The sequence below is a fragment of the Muntiacus reevesi genome, chromosome 5 (genome assembly GCF_963930625.1).
Source record: "Muntiacus reevesi chromosome 5, mMunRee1.1, whole genome shotgun sequence".
NCBI classification, from domain to species: domain Eukaryota; kingdom Metazoa; phylum Chordata; class Mammalia; order Artiodactyla; family Cervidae; genus Muntiacus; species Muntiacus reevesi.
Genome location: NC_089253.1, coordinates 111,868,181 through 111,892,810, shown reverse-complemented (window position 1 = coordinate 111,892,810; position 24,630 = coordinate 111,868,181). Strand labels below are relative to the sequence as shown.

Here is a 24,630-nt window from a genome sequence, read left to right as displayed (position 1 = left end):
TCAGCCCTCTGTCTGTGGGGTTTCCCAGGCAGCAGGAATACTGGAGTGGGTTGCCACTTCCTTCTTCAGGGGATATTCCCCACCCAGGGACTGAACCCGGGTCTCCTGCCTTGGAGGCAGATTCTTTACCCACTGAGCCACCAGGGAAGCCCCCAGCTTCAGCTAATGTAATCAGTAACAACCTCTGAAGGTTTAGCATTTGATTTGAGAACTGAAAATATTCTTGGCAGAAAGAATAGGAAGTGTAAAGGTCTTGAAATGAGAACGGGCTACGCATGGGAGAGCATTTCTAAGAAAGAAGCTGAAAAAGGGAAAAGTACACAGAGAGGAACTCGGATCACATCTGGCTTCATGGGTAACTGGGCTTCCCTGGTAGCTCAGATGGTAAAGAATCTGCCTGCGATGCAGGAGACCCGGGATCAATCCTTGGGTCCGGAAGATCCCCTGGAGAAGGGAACGGCAACCCACGCCAGTATCCTTGCCTGGACAATTCCATGGAGAGAGGAGCCTGGCAGGCTACAGTCCATGGAGAATTCCATGGAGAGAGGAGCCTGGCGGGCTACACTCCATGGGGTCATAAACATAGGTAACCAGAAGGAATTTATTATTGGGTTGGCCAAAAAGATAGTTTGGGTTTTTTTGTATCATCTTACAGAAACCTCCCAAGAACTTTCCCACCAACCAAAGTTTAAAATCTGAAGGAAGCTGCTGAAAGGTTTCTAATATGATTTATTTCCATTTTTTAAAGATTGCCATGGCTCTTGTGTGGGTGAAAGCAAGATTCACAGCATGGAGACCAAGTTGAAAGCTACTATACGGTTAAGAGAGATGATGGTAATGGTCGATAGTAGTGGTGACTGAGACAAAGAGGCAGGTCCAGGCTGTATTCTGAAGTTAGAGCAGAACTAGTGGAATAAATGCGCACGAGTGTTTAAAACTGACTGACTTCACCACTTAGAATATTGATAGAGAAAAAGGCAGAGAAAGAAAAGTGGGAAGGATTTCATGTTTATCGATCACCTGCTCTAAGTGCTTTACATCAATTATTTCACTTAATTCTCATAACAACTGCAGAGGATATCATTCTCACCCCCTCCTTCTTCTTCTAAGGCAAAATTAAGACAGAAATATGTTAGGTAAGTTGTCCAAGGCCTCATGACTACGAGAGAAGAGTTTCAAATCTAGGTCCCTCTGACTCAAACCTGTGTCCTTTTTGACCTAGTGTCTCTCTGGGGTTATGAAAAGGTGGGAGTAAAGACATAAAGTGAGAAAAAGTACGCACAGGAAACTTCCATGTTTCTCAGTGTGTCTGGAAAGTGTTCAAGGAGAAGAATAAGTAACTGAACTGGCTACAGCCATTAACAACTCTCTCTTCTTCCAGAACTTCATCATGGATGTCCAGTAAAACTGTTGGCCTAAATTCTCTCTCCAGCTCCACCTCCCCAACCATTCACACTGTCTTACTGACTTCCACTGCCAAACCTTCATTTGGGAACGTTGTCTGTCCAGCTTATGGACTGGATTTTCTAGAAGAATCCATGCTTTCTGAGGATGCTACACAGGAGATAAGAAATTTGATTCTCCTCTGCTCCACTCGTGGGGAGCCCCTTCATTCCCATTCCCATCTCCCTGGCAACTCACCAACCCCAGAGAAAAATGATAATTTATATGCACATAATAGTATAGGTTTACAACAAAGAGAGTAGAGAGACCAACCAAAGTAAAAGGCAAAAAACACAGATGATGACAGGAGATTTCCACACATCTCTACTATAAATGTATAGGGCAAGCAAAAATAATCACAAGTACAGATTTGAACAACAGCACTTTAGATATTCTGCAGCACTTCATATGCACCAGGCACTATTAAAAAACACTTTAATTAATTAACCCTGAAACTAACTCTGTGAAAGGATACTATTATTATATTTTACAGATGAAGAAACTGAAGATAGAGAGATTATGCCCAAATTCACAGAGATAGTAAGCAGCAGAGCCAAGGTTGAGACCTAGACAATCTACCCCAGAACCTATGTTCTTAACCACTGTGTTACACTGCCTCTCTAATTAATATAATCAGTAGGTTTATCTAACTATATGTGAAAAATCACATTCAATAAGCAGAAAATACTGATTTTTTCAAACACACTCAGAATATTTAGAAAATAATAATTGACAAAACTGGTTTCTTCATAAAAGTAGTCTTAATTTTTTTAATAGAAGAAAAAGTATGAATTAGAGTTAAAAGCCTTAAATCTCTGCACTATGAATAAGAATGGTAAAAATAAACATATAAATTTAGAAGATAAAAAGGAACAAGAGAACAGAACTAAGGAAAGTGGAAGCTAAGAAACAATTAAAATAGGGCCATAGATTAATAAAGTAGAAAACAAAAAAACTGAGATGACCAAAAAAACAGAGGCCAATTCCTTGAAATAGACAAACTGATGCAAACTGATCATAAAGAAAGAGAAGGCACAATGAAATAATGCTGGAAATAAAAACTGAGTTATTGGTATTGATACACTAGAGTTAAACCTCCTTTATGCAATCTTACAATGGGAAAAAGTTTCATTCAACCATCAAACATGATGATCACTTGAGTGTTTTTTAAAGAGGTTTTTTACAGGTTTTTTTTTTCTTTTTGATTAAAGGAGTTATTGTATATTCCTAGTTTTCTGAGAGTTGTCTGATTCCTTATTTGATAATAAATATAATTATATAATTATATCAAATGTATCTACTGATATATCTCAATACATCTATTGAGATGACATTATTTTCTGTTTCTAATATGATAAATTACTATTTTCTAGTATTAAACTAATCTTCTTAGCTATGGTATAAAAAGAACCTGATCATTACATATACCCCTCTTTACAGTCAATAAATTTCTGGATGGATTTACTAAACTTCATTTGGAATTTTTGCAACTAGATTTCTGAAGGAAGTTGACCTATAATTTTTCTTTCTTGTATTAGCCTTATCAGATATAGGCACAAGAGTTATGTGAGCCTTATGGAAAATGTTGCCTTTTTTTTTTCTTTTGGCAAGAAGTAGTCTTGTAGAATTGTGATTATTTTTCCTTGAATATTGGGTAAAGCTTTCCTGAGCAAGCATCTGGACCTAGAGCTTTACTTGCAGGCAGAAATTTTACTGGGGCCTCACTGGTGGCTCAGTGGTAAAGAATCTGCCTGCCGACTCGGGAGATGCAGGTTTGATCCCTGGGTCAGGAAGATCCCCAGGAGAAGGAAATGGCAACCCATTCCAGTATTCTTGTCTGGAAAATCCCAAGGAGAGAGAGGCCTGGTGGGCTACAGCCCATGGGGTCACAAAGAGTCAGACACAACTTAGCGACTGAACACACAGATATTTTACTATGAGTAAAACTTTCTTAATGGGAGAAATTTGGACTCAGGAAAATCATATAGAAGGAAAAGTACAAAGATATGAGAAGTGACCTTTCAGCAACATGGCAGGCTAAGCTGATAAGGAAGATACTCCCCCTACAAAACAGAAATGCTAGATAAAAAATACAATTCTTTTTTAATAAAGAGCCAAACTTTTAAATAATAAAAAGGGGAAATCTCCCAAGTACTTAAAATAAAAAGAACTCAAACCAGAAGTAACCTTCAGTTGTCACAATGGCAGCAAAAGAGGGTGTCAGATTCTGATACAGGGCTTGGCTGCTAAAATTTTAATGCCCATATGAGTATAGTTTTCATGGTAGCAGTCTTTTTGAATCAGAGAACTAAAATAGAGTGCCCTATTAAAAGTCAAGTCCTAGCAGTGAAACAAGGGTCAGGAAAAATTCCTCACACTAACCTTGAAAATTGGCAAGAAAGTTTACCATCTATCCAGGTCTCTAACTGGGGGAATAAATCTCCTGAAGATAAATTGAAACCCTAAGCAAGTAACAGATAAGGAGTTGTACTAATACTAATTGAATGGTGCAAGATCCCAAAGCCAGAGAAAATTATTTAGGAACTCGACAAAATCAAATGCAAAACCTCTCTGTGGAAACACTAGTAAGTGCACCGTCCAGGGTATAACAGGCTCCCTGCTAAGGATGAATTCACAGTCAACAACAACACAAGGAAACAAATCACAATGAGAGAATGTCAGCAGACCAAAGAGTTGAAAGAATTTGCACCACTGTAAGAGGTAGAAATAATACAATATTAAAGAGACTGTAATATTGAAGAGCATAAAATAGGCAGATCTGAAATAGACAACATAAAATAGGCAGATCTGAAAAAGAGCCAAATGAAACTTTTAGAATTTTTTTCAAACTATGGTTATTGAAATTGAAAACTTAATGGATAGACTTTAAAGAGTCAATAAGAGTTGAAGAGAACTGTATAAAAGATTTGAGAAAAACACCCAGAATGTAGCAAGGATAAAGGGAGAAAAAAAACTATGAGAGAAAAATAAAGTGGCTTGGATAATAGAATGAAAAGACCCAATATACACTTAAGATTTTATGAAGGGGATACTACAGAATAGAGGGAGAAATATCTGAAAGATAAGAATTGAATTGACTACATTGAATTACAGCATTGAATACAATCTGAAGTCCTCAGGCTGGGGAAGCAAACCAGGTTCCAAGCCAGGAAAACCAAAATCAAAACCAAGCTTAAACAATAAAGACCTGCAGAAACAGGAAGGCAAAACAGATAAATCTTAAAATAACTAAAAAGGAAAGACAGCTTGCCTAAAAAGGAATAACAAACCGAAAATAAAATAGTGTCTTCAATAAACTAAGATAGGTACAGAATTCTATACCTAACTAAACTACTAATCAAAAATTAAGGTTCTATAAATACACTCTTTAAAAAAAGATGAAAAGGATTTCCTATCACTGGAGGAGGCCACCAAGAGAACAGGACCTTGAGCTGGAGGCTCCTCACCTCCTCCTCTCTCCTTACAATGTAAGTTTGTTCAGACCCCTGTTCCCACACTGGGAGCTACTTCAGGGACAAAGCCTTGAGAGGGGAATGTATTTTTAAGACCATCTGTACTGAATCCCATTAAGGCCTCCACACAAACTCTTTTAAGATTCTGGTTGGTGGATGCAAAGCTCAACTCATCTTGCAGCTACCCAAGACAAGACTAGTGTGTAAGTTTCTTTTCTTAAAACTGCCACTTAAGAATCCAGAATAGTCTGCCTCTTTCTTTGGTCTCTCCTTACCCTCTGAGAGAAGGGATTCAAGTTTCACCTGGGAAACTCCTGTGGTTGTGAATCAACACCTACTTTTATACACAATTCCCAAGGGGGGCGGGGGGGGGGGGAACTACTAAAGGGTGTGAATAATTTAAGGAAGAATGATTAAAGAATACCTTGATATCTGATACAAGGTGGCGGGGGATGGGGGGGAGAAGTGAAGTTATCACAGGCACAAATTAAGTTCATTTAAGACAGATGGAATACTGAATGACACTTTTCCAATACTGCAAAAAAATTCCTTGGAAGAGGTAAAATTTTGAAAAATCTTTTAATGACAGGAGAGAAAATGTCTGGCACACAGAGAGATATTTCAACACAGAGTGTGACTTAAGAGAAAACTTCAAGGCACAAGTATGATCACCTGATCCAGGTGCTAGACAACATGTTCACTTAAGAAGAGCAAAGACCCTCTGGGGAATATGAAACAATAGAACTGAGCTTTACTGTGACTCCCACAAAGGACTTTGAAGTACAAATAATGAACTAAAAAGCAAAACAGTTATCACTCTGAATCTCAAATATTAATATTCCAGGTAGTACAATATCTTTTTCAAATTTTGCTCACTACTGCTTAATGAAATAATGTATTCTCTGGACCTTCTACTTGATTTAAAAAGAAAAAGGGAATATTAAAGAACAAGATCCATCTCATGGATTTATCTCTTCCCCATCACCCATCTGTCTTATTTAACCCACCTCTCCCAGTCAGATCTTGGCAAAACAGCAACTGAGTTGCCCTGAAGCATTTTCGATGGCAATCAGAGTGACTTCCAGCCTGAGAACTTCAAGGAACTCCTCTTACCTGAGAATAAAACAATGCTTAAAGGTAAGCTCTATGAGATTTAATGCTAATGGAAAAATTGCTCCAATTAGTGTTTGAAGTTTCCAAGAAAAGAAATCTACAAAAAAAAGAAAAAGAAATCTACAGGTATACAAACCCCAAATACTTTGGAACACACAAATAATTCCCAGCATTCCTGGCTTCTATATAATTCCCCCTACTTCAAAATTAAAGTAAATGTCTCAACATCACCAAAGGGGGGGAAAAAATCAAATAAAGCTTTATAAAGTATTTTAAGAGTAAATGCTCTAAAGCATTAAATGCTTTAAGGGTAAAAGTCACAGATTTTTTTAAATTCAAGTTACTTCAAGGACTTACATAGCATTCCAAACATATTAATATCTCTCTCCATAATCTCTCTCTGAGAAGCCAGTTCCTATCCAAAAAGAGCTCAGAGCTTAGAGTCCATGATACTCCCTGATGCAAACATCTTTTATTAGAAATTAATAGACTGAACTGTCTTTAGTAAAAGAGTGAAAGCATTTTGTTTTATTCACTGCTGATAATTACTGAACATTCTCAGTATGGGTTAAATTGTGTCCCCACCAACATTCATATGGTAAAGTTCTATCCCCTAGCACTCCACAATGTGACTATTTAAAAAACAAATAATAAAAAGAATGTTTCAGATACAGTAAGATGAGGTTCATACTGGAGTTCAGTTCAGTCACTCCACCGCGTCTGACTCTTTGTGACCATGGACTGCAGCACGCCAGACCTCCCTGTCCATCACCAACTCCCCGGAGTTTACTCAAACTCATGTCCACTGAGTAGTTGATGGCATCCAACCATCTCATCCTCTGTCGTCCCCTTCTCCTCCTGCCTTCAGTCTTTCCCAGCATTAGGGTTTTTTCAAAAGGGTCAGTTTTTCGCATCAGGTGGCCAAAGTACTGGAGTTTCAGCTTCAACATCAGTCCTTCTAATCAATATTCAGGACTGATCTCCTTTAGGATGAACTGGTTGGATCTCCTTGGAGTCCAAGGGACTCTTAAATGTCTTCTCCAACACCACAGTTCAAAAGCATCAATTCTTCGGTGCTCAGCTTTCTTTATAGTCCAACTCTCACATCCATACATGACTACTAGAAAAACCATGATTTGATTAGACAGACCTTGTTGGCAAAGTAATGTCTCTACTTTTTAATACACCATCTAGGTTGGTCATAACTTTTCTTACAAGGAGTAAGCGTCTTTTAATTTCATGGCTGCAATCACCATCTGCAGTGATTTTGGAGCCCAGAAAAATAAAGTATGTCACTGTTTCCACTGGTTCCTCATCTATTTGCCATGAAGTGATGGGACCGGATATCATGATCTTAGTTTTCTGAATGTTGAGTTTTAAGTCAACTTTTTCACTCTCCTCTTTCACTTTCATCAAGAGGTTCTTTAGTTCTTCTTCACTTTCTGCCATAAGGGTGGTGTCATCTGCATATCTGAGGTTATTGATATTTCTCCCAGCAATCTTGATTCCAGCTTGTGCTTCCTCCAGTCCAGCATTTTGCATGACGTACTCTGCATATAAGTTAAACAAGCAGGGTGACAATATACAGCCTTGATGTACTCCTTTCCCGATTTGGAACCAGTCTGTTGTTCCATGTCCAGTTCTAACTGTTGCTTCTCGACCTGCATACAGATTTCTCAGGAGGCAGGTCAGGTGGTTTGGTATTCCCATCTCTTTCAGAATTTTCCAGTTTGTTGTGATCCACACAGTCGAAGGCTTTGGCATAGCCAATAAAGCAGAAGTAGATGTTTTTCTGGAACTCTCTTGCTTGTTCAATGATCCAGCGGATGTTGACAATTTGATCTCTGGTTCCTCTGCCTTTCCTAAATCCAGTTTGAACATCTGCAAGTTCTTGGTTCAAGTACTGTTGAAGCCTGGCTTGGAGAATTTTGAGCATTACTTTGCTACCATGTGAGATGAGTGCAATTGTGCGATAATTCGAACATTCTTTGGTATTGCCTTTCTTTGAGATTGGAATGAAAACTGACCTTTTCCAGTACTGTGGTCACTGCTGAGTTTTCCAAACTTGCTGGCATATTGAGTGCAGCACTTTCACAGCACCATCTATTAGGATTTGAAAGAGTGGGCCAATAATCCAAAATGACAGATGTCCTTATCAAAAAGGGAAAATTGACACAGCACACAGAGACCACCCTGTGAACATGAAGACAGAGATCTGTACTTCCACAAGCCAAAGAACCCCAATGATCACCAGCGAAGCACCAGAAGACAACAGAGATACACGAAACAGATTCTTCCCCACAACGTTCAGCAGGAAACAACCCTGCCAACATCTTAACTGTAGGTCTCTAGCCTCCAGAACTGTGAGACAACAAATTCCTGTTATTCAAGCCACCCAGTGTGTGGTACTTTATTACGGCAGCCCTCACAAATCAACACGGTGTTCCCTCTGCCACACCTTCCTGGGCATATCTCCTTAATTTTACACATTTCTCAAAACAGAAGAAAGTGGCAAAAAATAACTTGTAGAAAGTTATTCTTTTTCAGGAAATTTGCTACATAACACAAGAGTCCATATAAGCCTCAGTTGCCTCACATGTAAAATAAAAGTTAACATCAATTTTGAAAATGATGTATCTAGTTCCGTGGTAATGGAACTAGCCTGGGTCCAAGGTAATGACTCAAAAACTCAGATGGTAGCTGTGACTACTAGAAGTAAAAATGATACCACTAAACCTGTGTCACTAAGATGTGTGAATGAAGTGTTTGCTCAGGAGTCCCTGCCTACCAGGTTGTCTGCAACAGACGACTTCATCAGGCTCCAACTATCACCAGCCTGAGCTGGTATCTTAGATTTATATCCAAGTCTCAGACAATGCAGGCTTCTCTGGTGGCTCAGAGGTATAGACTCCATCTGCCAACACAGGAGACACAGGTTTAATCCCTGGGTTGGGAAGATCCCCTGGAGAAGCAATTGGCAATCCACTCCAGTATTCTCGCCTGGGAAATCCCATGGACAGAGGAGCCTGGCAGGCTACGGTCCATGGGATTGCAAAGAGTCAGACATGATTTAGGGATTAAACAAGTCAGACATTGCAACCAAAGTATCCCATGTTGCTTTATATCACCGTTATCTGTGGTCACTGCCCCCAAAGCAAACCATTTTATTTCCCGCTTCCTCTCATTCCCTGTTTCCTCTCTGCTCACCCATTCATTCACATCCTATTTCCTCACATATTCTATGGCTTCCAAACCATTTTCACACAGTGAAAGTCACTCAGTCATGTCCAACTCTTTGCAACCCCATGGACTGTAACCTGCCAGGCTCCTCTGTCCACAGGATTCTCCAGGCCAGAATACTGGAGCCATTCCCTTCTCCAGGGGATCTTCCCACCCCAGGGATTGAACCCAAGTCTCCTGCCTTAAGGCAAATTCTCTGTGGTCTGAGCCACCAGGGAAACCCTTCCCACAGTAACTCCCCATCTAATTCCCACGTTAGCTGGAATAAGGTTTTACATCATTGGTGCCCCCTCCTCCACAGACTTCCCCAGCGGAGACCACTCATTCTCCAGCACCCAAGATACATGAGGTCAGGAGAGAAGGGTCATCATTGTATCCACACCCAATATGCCATTCCTCTACCTTCAGAGAAAACACCTTCCATTTTGAGGTGTATGCCACCTGACACCCTCTAACCTTCTTCATCATTGTCAGCAGCCACAAGACTTCTGAATAATTGTTATTAAATACAAACTTGATGCCTGACTCACTGTCTTCCTTAGTTAAAGCTCTGTTATTATCCAGGTTATGGTAACATCCATAATCAACTCCATAAACTCAATTTCCTTGATATCAAGCCCATAATCTTCACTTCTACTCAAGCTGAATTCTATGACCAATCACTCTGGCTAGTCTTACCAATTTATCCCAAATTCCTTGTTATATATTGTGCTTCACAAGCAAAATCTCAACTCTTATCAGTCAATACATCCAGATTTGACTCTATGATCAATCTTTTCAGTCTCTCTTAATTATTCATTTTTTATTGGAGGATAATTGCTGTACAATATTGGGTTGGTTTCTGCCACATATCAACATGAATCAGCCAGAGGAAGACATATGTCCCCTCCCTCTTGTTTAACTTACATGCAGAGTACATCATGCAAAATTCCGAACTGGATGGAGCACAAGTTGGAATCAAGATTGCTGGGAGAAAGGTCAATAACCTCAGATACGCAGATGACACTATCCTTATGTCAGAAAGCAAAGAGAAAGGGATGAAAGGGAAAGAGAAGAATAAAAAGCTGGCTTAAAACTCAACATTCAAAAACTAAGATCATGGCATCCGGTTCCATCACTTCTTTGCAAATAGATGGGGAAACAAAGGAAACAGTGACAGACTTTAGTTTCTTGGGCTCCAAATTCCCTGCAGATGGTGACTGCAGCCATGAAATTAAAAGACAATTGCTCCTTGGAAGAAAACCTATGACCAACCTAAACAACAACATATTAAAAAGCAGAGACATTTCTTGGCTGACAAAGACCTGTCTAGTCAAAGTTATGGTTTTTCCAGTAGTCATGTATGGATGTGAGAGTTGGACCATAAAGAAAGCTGAGTGCCGAAGAATCGATGCTTTTGAACCAAGGTGTTGGAGAAGACACTTAAGAGTCCCTTGGACTACAAGGAGATCCAACCAGTCCATCCTAAAGGAGATCAGTCCTGAATATTCACTGGAAAGACTGATGCTGAAGTTCCAATACTTTGGCCACCTATGCAAAGAACTAACTCCTGGGAAAAGACCCTGATGCTGGAAAAGATTGAAGGCAGGAGAAGAGAACGACAGAGAATGAGGTAGTTGGATGGCATCATCGACTTGATAGACATGAGTCTGAGCAAGATCCAGGAGTTGGTAGTGGACAGGGAAGACTGGCGTGCTGCTATCTACGGAGTCACAAAGAGTCAGACACGACTGAGTGACTGAACTGAACTGATTCCTCTCAAACATACCCTATTTTCTTTAGCCACATCTGCTCAATGAAATCCAAGTCCTAGAAAAAACAAGAGATAAAACTCATCAATTATACTCAGGTTGCTGAGAGTTGCTGGAGAAAATCACCCAGGTAGGCAGCATACAAGCACTACAAATTCATCTTTTGAACCACAACTCATCCTGGTTTGAAACTGTCTCTGTGTCCATAAAAAGTACCCTGTACCTCTCAAACTCCACCAGTTTTCTAAAAGCTTACTTACCCTTCTGCCAGTTCCCTCCTCTCATCAAACGACCCGCCTTTTCCTTTGAGAAAAGAAAGAGTCCATCAGACAAGAAGTCATCCAACATCCTGCATCTTCACCTACCCCCTTGACCATGACTGTACCTATCAGTGGTCCACTTGGCTCCTATCACACAGAGCCAAAGGTCTTCTCCTCCTTTGGGGGAGAACCACCAATCCTTCTACTTTGCATCCTACCTCCTCTTGCTTTCTCAAAGTACTGGTTTTATAAAGCATCTGTTCTCTCTGGAATATTTTATCTCTTCTATTCTGCTGACTCTCTTCTAGGAGTATTTAAATATTCTTTCCTGTCTCCCAGCTTAAAAGAACATGTTCTTTCTCAAGTCCAATAACTAATGATTATTGAGAACTTACTGTGTGAAAGGGATTGCACTAAGTTTTGGACATCTAGTATTTCAATTCTCACATCAACCTCACAAAGCAGATAATTCTATCCCCAGTTATTGACAGTGAAGCACAGAGAAGTTAAGATCACACAAAAAGTACTTGGTGGAGCCCATTTTGCAAGGCTGGCATCAGACTCCAGAGCCTATGCTGTAAACCATGATGCTATGTTTCTTGACAGAAACATACTGTATTCATTAGCTCCATTTTCTTACCCATCATTTCAGCTTCCTGGCTCCACAACTCCTACAAAACAGTCTATTTTAATGTAGCTTCTTGGTTTAGCCTTTACTTTCAATAACCTTATAAACGGATAGAGCTGACAGCTTCTCCTGCTTAAAACTAACAACTTTTCAGATTTCCAAACATTGCTCATTCTTATTTCTCTTCCTATTTACCTGGACTCTCCTTTCCAGAATCTTTTATAAAGTTCCCTTCTGTCTTTTAAATATTTATTTATTTGGCTGGGGGCAGGGGAGGGGTGCGGCGGTGGCGGTGGTCTTCGTTGCAGCATATGGGATCTAGTTCCCTGACCAGGGATCAAATCCAAGCCCCCTGCATTGGAAACACAGAAGTATTAGCTACTGGACCACCAGGGAAGTTCCTCCCTTTTGTCTTTTAAATGCTGTGTTTGCCATAGTTCTTGCCTGTCTGCCTTCTTTACTCAATCTACAGGCTCTCTTTAGATGATCTCATTCATTCCAATGGCTTTAGCTGTCATCTGCATAAGTTTCAAGTGGACAGAACCATTTCTTGGCGCTATTCACACTAACACTGACAGTTGGAAACGCTGAGGGGTAATACCTGGAGACTGACAGGCCACCCAAACAGATCCACACAGGGAGACATTTACTTTCATAAATTCACCATCAACCAATGTCTGGCTGACAGACTTGCAAACTCAGAAACTTTTAACTTGACACTGTCAGACTATTTTAAACAACAGAGACAGATGTATAAAGCTGGTGTGCCAAATTGTGAGTTACCAATGAGGACTGTAACTGTCTGGTGAATCTGATGTATATGCCAGTGTGATCAGAACATTCTCTTCCCATAAGTAAAATTCATGAGGTTAAAAATTACTGGGAGGATGTTTAGTGAGCATGGGATCAAAACAAGGAGCACTAATAGTATGATTCAAATATGTAATGACATCATTACATATTTATAAAGATAAACAGTCTACCACCACAGTTGGAACACTGCTCATGACAGACTAGCTATTTAAGCATAGAATGAACACTCTGAACCTTAGATAAAATTTGGCCAAAAAAAAAAAAGTCTTGTTTAAAAATGGGCAGTGGATCTGAAGAGACATTTTTCCAAAGACATACAGATGGATAGAGATGGTCAACAGGTAAATGAAAACTACTCAACATCATTAATCACCAGGGAAACGCAAATCACACCCACAATGAGTTATCCCTTCACACCTGTCAGAACGGCTATGATCAAAAAGACAAAGAAATAAAGTGTTGGTGAGGATATGGAGAAAAGGGAACCTTTCTGCACTATTGGTGAGAATATAACTTGGTGCAATCACTATGGAAAACAATGTGAAGGTTCCCCAAAAAATTAAAAACAGAACTACCATATGATCCAGCAATGCCACTTCTGGGTATTTATTGAAAGAAAACAAAAACACTAACATGGAAAGATATATGAACTGCCAAGTTCAATGTAGCCTTATTTACAGTAGCCAAGACATGGAAGCAATCAAAGTGTCCATTTATGGATGAATGGAAAAAGAAAATATGACATGCATACACATACACACACAAGAGAGAGAGAAAGGACTATTCAGTTCAGTTCAGTTGCTCAGTCGTGTCCGACTCCTTGCAACCCCATGAATCGCAGCACGCCAGGCCTCCCTGTCCATCACCAACTCCCGGAGTTTACTCAAACTCATGTCTATCGAGCCGGTGATGCCATCCAGCCATCTCATCCTCTGTCGTCCCCTTCTCCTCCTGCCCCTAATCCCTCCCAACATCAGAGTCTTTTCCAATGAGTCAACTCTTTGCATGAGGTGGCCAAAGTATTGGAGTTTCAGCTTCAGCATCAGTCCTTCCAATGAACACCCAGGACTGATCTCCTTTAGGATGGACTGGGTGGATCTCCTTGCAGTCCAAGGGACTCTCAAGAGTCTTCCCCAACAACACAGTTCAAAAGCATCAATTCTCAGCGCTCAGCTTTCTTCACAGTCCAACTCTCACATCCATACATGACCACTGGAAAAACCATAGCCTTGACTAGACAGACTTTTGTTGGCAAAGCAATGTCTCTGCTTTTTAATATGCTATCTAGGTTGGTCATAACTTTCCTTCCAAGGACTATTACTTGGTCATAAAAAAGGAAATCTTGCCATTTGCAACCAAATGAATGGACCTTGACAGGTTTATGCTAAGTGAAATCAGACAAAGACAAATACTATATGCTCTCACTGATATGTGGAGTCTAAAAAAAATTTTTTTAAAACACTGATACAGAGAACAGATTGGTGGTTGTCAGGGGCAGGGGGTAGGCAAAATGAGAGAAGGGGGTCAAAAGGTACAAGCATGCAGTTATAAAATAAGTAAGTCATGGGGCTGTAATGTACAACATGGTGACTACAGTCAATACTGTATTCTATATATGAAAGTTGCTAAGAGAGTAAATCTTAAAAGTTCTCATCACAGGAAAAAGCATTTTGTAACATGTATGGTCACAAATACTGACTTATCGTGGTGATCATATCACGACACAAAGATCAAATGATCATACTGTGCAACTGAAATTAATATCATGTCAATTATACCACAATTTTTTTTAAGAAAAAGAACTTGGTTGTACAATTTCTAAGTCTGTTTCTGTGACTTTTTCATTGTTGACCTCAACACTTTTGGTTGAGACTTGATTTTGGACAAGTTAATGTATAAGGAGCTTATAAGCAAGACTCTCATCCTGAGAGTAAGAGTGTCTCTTAAAGCTAACTTTACATATCTTTTCTCTTTAATCATATGCCAAATTCATATTTTAATCTACAAAAGGCAATACTTCCCTTTTCTCCATGTTTTAAAGGCCAAGTCCACTCTTTTGGTCTTTCTCAATTGATGAGGTGTTAGTAAAATATTAATTTTTTATCATTAATAACTCTGAAATCCATAGCCTTTTTCCTATGCCCAAGTCACCTCAATTTTCCTCCCTGAATTGCTATGATGGCCTCAGATTTTCTCTCTCAGCTCTCAGGATTGCCTTGTTCCAATCTATCCAAAAGATAAGGATTCAAAATGAAAACCCGAACATGGCACTTTTCACTTATAATCCTTCCAGGCTCCTGAAAGCTTTAATATTTTTGTTAAACTGCTTTTACTCATGCACTTTCTCCAGGTAACACTTCTAGAAAACCTTTGCTAACCATCACCCTCTTGAATGCGGTATCAGGGACACTGCTCTCAGCTCACACAATTCCCTATGCTTATTTTTCCACTATAAAATCTTTCACAGTTTATAATATTGTTATTTCTCTAGCCCTTCTCCATAAGGACTGTTAGCATCTTGTAAGTTATGCCTCATCTTTGAATCAAAGGCACCTAGCATGGTCCTTGACAAATAGTAACTTTATTACCTCTAATTATAGGTAAGCAGAGTCATAAAGCTCACTAAGAATGGTTATTGTTTGTTTGACCAAAGACAAACTATAAATAAAACCAAATTCTGATTTACTATCAATTAAAGGGCTGCTTCTCAACTCAATATAAAAAAAAAAAAACCTTTCATCCTTCAGGAGTCAAAGATGATGTTTTAGAATAGAAACATCTCCAACAAATTTAACACATCCGATATATCAAGATTCAGTCCCTATACTTCAAGACAAAGTTTTCACTGTGCAAACTATCTCCGTATCCTCAGAAAACAACCAGTGATATGGGATCTATACACTCAGGTTAAAATAGTCTTATCATCCTAGGAAACAAAGTTATCATTGTCTAACCAAAATCTCTCACTCTTAAATTTTAATTCATTTCCTTTAGATTTCTGTTGAACTTAAATCCTTTTCCTCACGAAAACCCTTCTTCCTGTAGGATCTGCCAAAGGCAAAGGGAGGCTCATAGCTTCTTGGCTCCTTTTTTTAAAATATGTTGAAACTGAAAACATTCAGTTTGAAGTTTAGTTCATGTAAATTTGTATAGGTTTTCAAGGTCTCAATGTGCAATATTTTCTTTGTAAAAATCTTTCTATTCTTTCGTTCAGAAAAAAAATTCTAAAAGAATATTTTCATTACAAAAGTCTTAGAGTGTTCTTTTTTTTCAACACTGTGTAGGTCCTGCAGAACCGTACAAAGTCATTGAGAGTTCAAAACTTTTATTACTATGAAACACAAGTGCAGAGATATGTAATGCTGCTAATTCTCCCAATGAATCAAGTCCTTACCACTTTGAGTCTCTTTGCAGTCCATTATCGTTCATTATATTATGATCACTAAACCATCGACTTAGGTAATAATCTAGCAATGCACTGGTTTTTATAGGTAAAGCAACAGAAGTCTGGCAAGGTTAAATGATTTGCTTAAATGACAAGAATAAGGAAGAGAACACAAATCTTCACTTCCAAACTGGAGACTCTACTACATTGCATTTGCATTTTATAAGATGCTGGGTGAATTATTTATCAAAACTAGTTTCAATTTTAGCTTCAAGAACAAAACAATCTTTCCAGTAGTTGGAAAAGGCAATATAATTCCAAACATTTCCAATTCCTCTTCACTTTTAAATTCTCTCCAAACAGGCTTTCATTCCCACCATTTCTTGGTGAGATATCAATAATATCCACATTGCTAAACAGACTAGCCAATCCTCAGGCCTCTTATTAACTAACCAATTACTGTTTCTTACTTGAAAAGCTTTCCTCTCTTGACTTGTAGTTATACTCTTCTCTCTCTCTCTTCAGTTTCTTGGGCTGTTTTGTTCTTTTATTCTTGTCTCTGACTGCTCAACGTTGGAGTATTCCAGAACTGGGTCCTCAGACCTTCATTGATTCTTCATCTAATAGATCCTTCAGTGGTCCCACCTAGCCTCACCCTGATTATCATCTTATACACATCTTCTGATCCCAAATTTATATTTCTGACCCAGACCTCTCCCCTGAACTATAATCTTATATATCCAAGTGCCTTTGTACCGTCTCCACTTGGATAACAAAGGCATCGCCAACTTAACCAAATAGCCAAAAATAAAGACTTCAGTCTCCCAATGTTCCTCAAACCTGATCATGCTTCCTCCTCTCATCTCAGTAAATCACTACACTATGCTTCCACTCACTCAGGCCAAATCCTCAGAATCTGTCTTGTCTTCTATCAGTTTTCTCTCACATCTAGTTCATAACTAAATCCTTTTGGTCTCATCTCCAACATATACATAGAATCCAACTATTTCTCAAAATTTTCACAGCTACCACCTTCACCCAAGATATATGACCCCCTTTTGCACCTGGCTCTGATGACTGGGGGGGCTGTGCCACTGGGTCCCACAAGATACCTTCTATATTAAGGCCACTCTTTCAGGACCAGGAGACATAACTAATATACTCTACATATAGAAACAAACACAAAGAGTTAGGCAAAAGCAGGAGACAAATGAACACGTTCCAAACATGGGAATAAGATAGAAACTCCAGAAAAGAACTCAACAAAACAGTGACAGCAATTTACCGGGTAAATAGTTACAAGTCATAAATAAGTTTAATGATCTTGGAAGAAGAATGAATGAACTCAGTGAGCTTCAACAAAGAGAAAATATTAAAAAGAACCAGTCAAAACTGAAGAAACAATGAAATGAAAAATACACTAAAAGAAATCAACAGTAGGATGGAGGATACAGAAAACAGATCAGTGATCTGGAAGAGAGAGTAGTGGAAATCTCCCAATCCCAACACTGAAAAGAAAAAGCATAATAAAAAGATACAGATTAGGATATCTCTAAGACAACAGCAAGCATAGTAACATTTACACTACAGGAGTTCCAGAAGGAGGAAGAGAAAGAAAGGATATGAAACCAATTTGAAGAAATAATGACTAAAAACTTATCTAACTTGGCAAAGGAAACAGACATCTAAGTCCAGGAAACACCAAGGGTCCTAAACAAGATGAACCCAGAGGAACCCATACAAGGATATATTACACTTAAAATGTCAAATGTTAAAAAAAAAAAGAGAGAGAGAATCTTAAAAGCAGCAAGAGATAAACACCTAGCTACATACATGGGAACCCTGTAAGACCATCAGCTAACTTTCAGCAGAAACTGTACAAGCCAGAAGAAACTGGCACTATATATATATATATACACACACACACACACATATATATATATTTATTTATGTGTATACATATATATACACACACACTGTAGAAAAACAGCTTACAATCAAGAATACTGTACCTGGCAAGGTTATCATTCATAATTGAGGAAATATAAAGAGTTTCCCAGAAAAGCAAAAGCTAAAAGGAGTTCATTCCCACTAAACTGGCCTTAAAAAAAAGTATTAAAGGGACTTCTTTAACTAGAAAAGACAAAAACCAAACCAAGCAAAATAAAACAAATTATTAAAGGAAGAAAATCACTGATAAAAACAAACATATAGCAAAGGTTCAACCATCTATGGAGAAGGCAATGGCAGCCCACTCCAGTACTCTTGCCTGGAAAATCCCATGGATGGAGAAGCCTGGTAGGCTGCTGTCTATGGGGTCGCACAGAGTCGGACACGACTGAAGCAACTTAGCAGCAGCAACAGCAACCATCTATAAAACTAGCATGAAGGTCAAAAGACAAAATAAAAATCACTGATATTTAAAATAATCAGTTAAGCAATACACAGCATAAAAAGATATGAATATGACATCAAATTATAAAATGTTGAGAATGGACAAATATTAGTGATTTCAGAATGTTCTTGAACTTAAGTGACTAACTGCTTGTTATATTTACATAGGTTGTTACATACAAACTTCATGGTAACCACAGACACAAAACGGATACTAGATACACAAAAAATACAAGAAATACAAACACATACACAGACAAAAAAAAAGGTCATCAAATCACAAGGGAAGAGGACAAGAGAAGGAAGGAACAGAGGACAACTAAGAAAAAAACCAGAAAACAACTAACAAAATGGCAGTAAGTACAACCTATGACTAATTACTCTAAACATAAATTGACCAAGTGCTCCAATCAAAAGACATTGGGTGGCTGAATGGATTTTTTAATAGTCTGTATCTACACTGCCAGCAAAAGACTCACTTCAGTTGTAAAAACATAGATTAAAAGTGAAGGAATGAAACAAAGATATTCCATACAAACAAACAAAATGAACTGTTGGAGTAGCAATAAGAATATCAGACAAAACAGGCTTTAAAACAAAGAAGAATGTTACATAATTAAAGGGAACAATCCAATAAAAGGATAATGCTTGTAATATGCACCCGACACAGACAAACCTAAATATAAAACATTAACAGACATAAAGGGACAAATTGAGAGTAATACAATAATAACTATTTGCATCTATTTGCACATACATTTGCATCAGTAACTAGCTCATCCAAACAGAAAATCAGTAAGAAAAAGTTGGCCTTAAATGACACATTAGATCAGATGGACATAACAGACTATTATAGAACATTCCATCCCCAAACAGCAAAATACACATTCTTTTCAAGTACACATGGAACATTCTCCAGAGGTTAGGGGTGGGACTGAAAGTCCCAACCCTCTAATCACAGGGATGAGTCTCCTGGCAATGAGCCCTCATTCTTCAGTGAAGTCCAAAAGTCACCTCATTAACATGACAGAAGATACCTTTATGGTTCTCATCAATTAGGAAATTTCAAGAGTTTTAAGAGCTGCATGCTAGAAAAGGTGACAAAGATATGATATTTATTTCATATTACAAATCACAGTATCGCCTATGTCCACACAGGAAATTGCCCACAAATAGTTATAGACGTATTATTCATACTAGCCAAAAAGTGGAAACAACTCAAATATCCATTATAGATTAAAAGATAAAGAAACTATGGTATATCTATAAAATGGATTATTATTTGGCCATAAAAATGAATTACTGATATATGCTATGATGTGGATAAATCTTAAAAACATTATGCTAAAGTGAAAGAAATCAATCAAAAAAGATAACATATGATTCCATCCATATGAAAGTCTAGAATAGGAAAATCCACAGAGACAAAAAGTAAATTAATAGCTCTTAAGCTTGGGAGGAGGATAATATGGGGAGGGGGTGGAGGTGAGAGGACAGATAAATAAAAAAGCACAGGGTGTCTCTTTCAAGTGAGGAAGATGTTCCAAACTTGACTGAGGTATGGTTGCATATGTCTACATCACTGCTGACAGTGACTGCAGTCATGAAATTAAAGACGCTTGATCCTTAGAAGGAAAGCTATGACAAACCTAGACAGCATATTAAAGAGCAGAGACATCACTTTGCTGACAAAGGTCCATATAGTCAAAACTACAGTTTTTCCAGTAGTCATGAATGAAGAGTTGGGACCAGAAAGAAGGTTGAGAACAAAAGAACTGATGCTTTTGAATTGTGGTGCTAGAGAAGACTCCTGAGATTTCCCTGCACTACAAGAACCTCAAACCAGTCAATCCTAAAGGAAATCAACCCTGAATATTCATTGGAAGGACGTATTTTGAAGCTCAAGCTTCATGGTGGCCACTTGATGCGAAGTGCCGACTCATTGGAAAACACCCTAATGTTGGGAAAGATTGAAGGCAAAAGAAGGGGGCACTAGAGGATGAGATGGTTAGATAGCACCACTAAATCAATGGACATAAATTTGAGCAAACTCTGGGAGATAGTGAAGGACAGGAAAGCCTGCCATGCTTAAGTTCATGAGGTCACAAAGAGTTGGACATAACCTAGTGACTGAACAACAATAACAATCTCTGAATATACTATAAATCACAGAATTATATGTTTTAAATGAGTGATTATATAGTGAGGTCAACAAAGCTATTAAAAATTAATACATTAAATGTGATCATGAAAGTGGAAAACCCATCTTAAGCAGAGGTTGCATCAAAAAGTTGTCTTGACTTGCCATGACCCTGGTGCTCTGTGGTAATTCCTCCTACCATGGTTACTCCTACTAATGGGTTACCATGAGTACATGCTGTTACTCCTCTAACACTAGCTTCCTACATTTTTCTGAGTGATTTTATTACCGCCTTGTCAACTTGTTGACTTATCTCTTGTATGTCTATGTGAAAGTGTTAGTCGCTCAGTCATTCCGACTCTTTGCAACCCCATGGAGCCTACCAGGCTCCTCTCAGTTTATGGGATTTCCCAGGCAAGAAGACTGGAGTGGGTTGCCATTCCCTTCTCCAGGGGATCTTCCCAACCGAGGGACCGAACTTGGGTCGCCTGCATTGCAGGCAGATTCTTTACTGTCTGAGCCACCTACACATCCATGTATTTTTATTTTTATCCCCACCTCAAAACACACAGCTTGCCCCCATTATTATGCAGAGGTCCAAAGCAATCATCTGTGAAGGCCTTAAGTTCTCTGTCAAATGCCTGAGACTATATCCCAAATCTTATTCATTACTTCATCTAGCTAAATTCAACCACAGCACTTTGAAAAGCTATGTTATTAATATAACTATATTAAATTACACACATCATTTATTTGCTTGTCGGTTGTATCAGGGACTGTGAAAAACTACCATGTGTAAAATAGTCGTAAAACATTACTGTTGGAAGTGACCTTAGAGATGTTCAAATCCAATTCTGCCATTTTATAACTGAGATAATGGATACAAAAATGTAGACAGACTTTTCCAACGTCACTCAGTAAGCCAGTAAATCTCCATTCAAGGCCCTTTCTGTCCACTGGTGATTCCAAGTTGATAACCAACCAGAAGTACAAGGGAGTCAAAAACTCTTAATTACTGTACACACACAAACAGAAAATGACATGCAGAGATAATATTACAATCCATTATTGTGAGTTAGTAAACTAAAGGTTATTAGTATGTTTTAATTTCTATTCTCGTCTTTAAGTTCAAACACACTTTTCTTTGAATCACAATGAAACCAGAACAGCTTTTGCTGAATTATACATACAATTAATTTTATGGAGCCAATTTAAGTTAATTATTTTCTCTTATTATTTAGTTCAAAGTAACTAATTTATTAGTCATTTTTTATTAGCATACTAAGTTTCCCCTACTTTGAATCATGATTGCCAAAATAAAGGAAAGTCAACTACAACAAATTTTCCTATTTGGTAACAATTGGAAGGGAACACACCACAATACAATTTATTCCAATAATTTTGTTCATATCATATCAAAATAAATATCAAGATGATCTAGTTTCCATTTATGACTTGAGGCAATTTTTTGAGTTCTGTTTACAGCAACATCATTTCATAAGAGTTTTTTGGAGGAAAGCAAACTATGGTGTCACAGAAAAGAATTTTTACTTTACATTTTTGCCAACCTTAGATTCATTCCTATAGAAGAGACATATTTAGCCTATTCCAAGCTAACAAAGTCTTGGTCTGCATCACAATTGGTATCTTGACATTTAATAAATTAAAACATTGTAACACATGAGGTGTCTCACTGAGACAGCTAACACAGTAAATGGACATTCTTTATTCAAATATTAAAAATTATATTTTTAATAACATAGAAATTACTAAGGTTATATGCATAGCACAGAACAGGACAGGTTATTATTGTCATCATTTGAAGAACAAACAAAAATCCCTCTAAACTCCTCCCCCTTCCCCGCCAATTCTTTAACAGCTGAAACCTGCCACATTTAAAACCGAGCAATAAACTGAACTATCATATGCTTGTCAAAAGCACAAGGAAAGAATTTGAGATTCTCAATATCAAGTTTTCATTGTGAAGTGACTGAGTCAAAGTCTTCTAGTGAAAAGAGAATTTCAATAAAAATGTGAGAGAACAGTGGGGGAGAACTTCAAGAAACCACTGCTTTATTTCTTCAACTGGGCAGTGAGTTGTGCTAATGAAACTCAGGTGGATGCTAGACAGCCGGCCCCAGGGCTCCCCAGGCAATGCTACCCTCACACTGACAATGAGAGCTTCTACCAGCCTCACAGAAAGGTGCCACTTTAAAGAGAAACTGAAAAAAAGTAAAAGGATCAAATTACCGCGCAGCAGCTGAAACCCATGGCTTTAGGGCAATAAAGTGACTGTACTTCGACTACCTTTAAAGAGCACCGCCATACCAAATTACATGCATTTCTACTGGATGAGAGGAGGGCGCACTTATTACCATCTGTGAGCCGAACTAATGATGATCTGGTGCGAAGATCAGTAGATTCAATTAACAAATAAATGGCTTATTTTCATCTCTTCAGATGATTAGTAATTGTTGCTTACAAGCTTCCCTGTGTCTCACACAACAGGTTTTTCTCCCCCTAACTTGAGAGTTATCTTGAGAATGCTCTCAACTTGGGTGTTAGCTGTTATAGCACTGCTGCTGAATACCCAATGTATCGCTCTGCCTTAAACATTTAGTTTCAAAAATGTTTAAGTTAACTGATTTTGATATCATTGCTCTGGTTTTCATAATTCCACACTGTGCAAGCACCCCAAACAAGCCATCTCCAAGGCTGAGACTTGAGCTGGTATCAGAGAGCAAACCTAGACGTAGGCAAGCAATTCTTTGTTACAACCGTATTCAGCTACACGTTTAAAATGGTTCTGAAACTTACTGACACGCAATTCCGTAGCATAAGAAACAACGTAATCATAAGGAATAACAAAGAACAAGTATTTATCTTACCTGGATCGTGGAAAGGCACCAAAGCAAAGTTGAAAAGAGGTCTCTTGGGTCTTTTCAAAGACGTCTCCAAAATTTTGGAAGCCCCCTCGATCACCTGAACTAGATCATCATACATGGAACCAGTCACATCAAACACAAATGCCAAGGTGGAGGCCCCCTCGGGAATTTCTTCTGCCTCGACCTTGGATTGGGGGATTGCATCCTGCGCTCGGGAAGGATAAAGAAGAGCGAGCAGGAATACGGTGTGGACCATGTCCCAGGAAATCATTTTGTGTTTCTTTCCTTTTTTCCTTTTTTTTTTTCCTGGAGCGCCTAAGCGCTCTGCTGAGCCCTCCTCAACAGGCAGCGGGTTTCCTCTCTGGGCAATTTATTCGACTTCAGAAACCTCTTTGAACTTGCAAAAAGTTGGGGGCTGAGAATCAGATGGGGACGAGCACCGAACCCGAAATCCCTGCACGGGGCCGGGCAGGCAAAGATGCGGCAGCCTTCGTCCGGACGCAGCCTCCTTCGGGACGGCCGAGTGCCCGCGGCCGGGGCGGCGTGTGGCTGAGTGCGGGCGGCGCGCCCGGCCCATGCCCCGGGGACCGCTCCGAGCCAGCGGCGCCGCGCCGAGTCCGCTGCCCTCGCCGCCGCCGCCGCCGCTGCTCTCCGCCCGAACCAGCCGCCGCGGCTCCCAACTTTCCACTGCGCGCCGCCCGCCCGCGAGCGGGCCGGGGTGGGGAAGACGGGCTCGGCCTCGCCTCCTGATTGGTCGAGGGCCTCCTGATTGGCTCCCGGGCCCCGCCTCCTGGAGGGCAACTTCCCACCGAGTCGCGGGTCAATTGAGTACCAGGGAAGCGCTCCCGGGGTCCCCTCCGCGCTCCCGGGGTCCCCTCCGCACCCACCCGCGCGGCGCCTCCCCCCAAAACCCCGGGGTAAACAATGGCTTGCAAGAATGTGTGGCGAGGTCCCGAACCGAGGGACACTGCGCTATCCCAGTGCACAAAGGGGATTGCCTTTTTCTTTTTTGTCCTGCGATGCAAAACGCTGCTTCAGACACCTCGTTCATAATACATGCCCCCCCCCCGCCGCCCCCCAAGAATTCAAGACCACCCCCCTCGCG

General features: G+C 39.4%; 1 protein-coding gene across 6 annotated transcripts in view; it reads right to left on the bottom strand.

Annotated features, from left to right (window-relative positions):
• HMCN1 (hemicentin 1) overlaps window positions 1–24,191 on the bottom strand; it is a 517,313-nt gene extending 493,122 nt beyond the window's left edge. For 3 of the 6 annotated variants that reach the window (XM_065936208.1, XM_065936210.1, XM_065936209.1), the window contains exon 1: window positions 23,529–24,187. In XM_065936208.1, coding sequence (XP_065792280.1) covers window positions 23,529–23,796 — 268 coding nt within the window. In that variant the 5' untranslated portion in view covers window positions 23,797–24,187. Of the gene's footprint in view, window positions 1–23,528 lie in introns of all 6 variants that reach the window. The other 3 variants (XR_010663324.1, XM_065936211.1, XR_010663323.1) reach the window with 2 other exon arrangements.
• Between the last annotated feature and the right edge of the window lie 439 nt (window positions 24,192–24,630).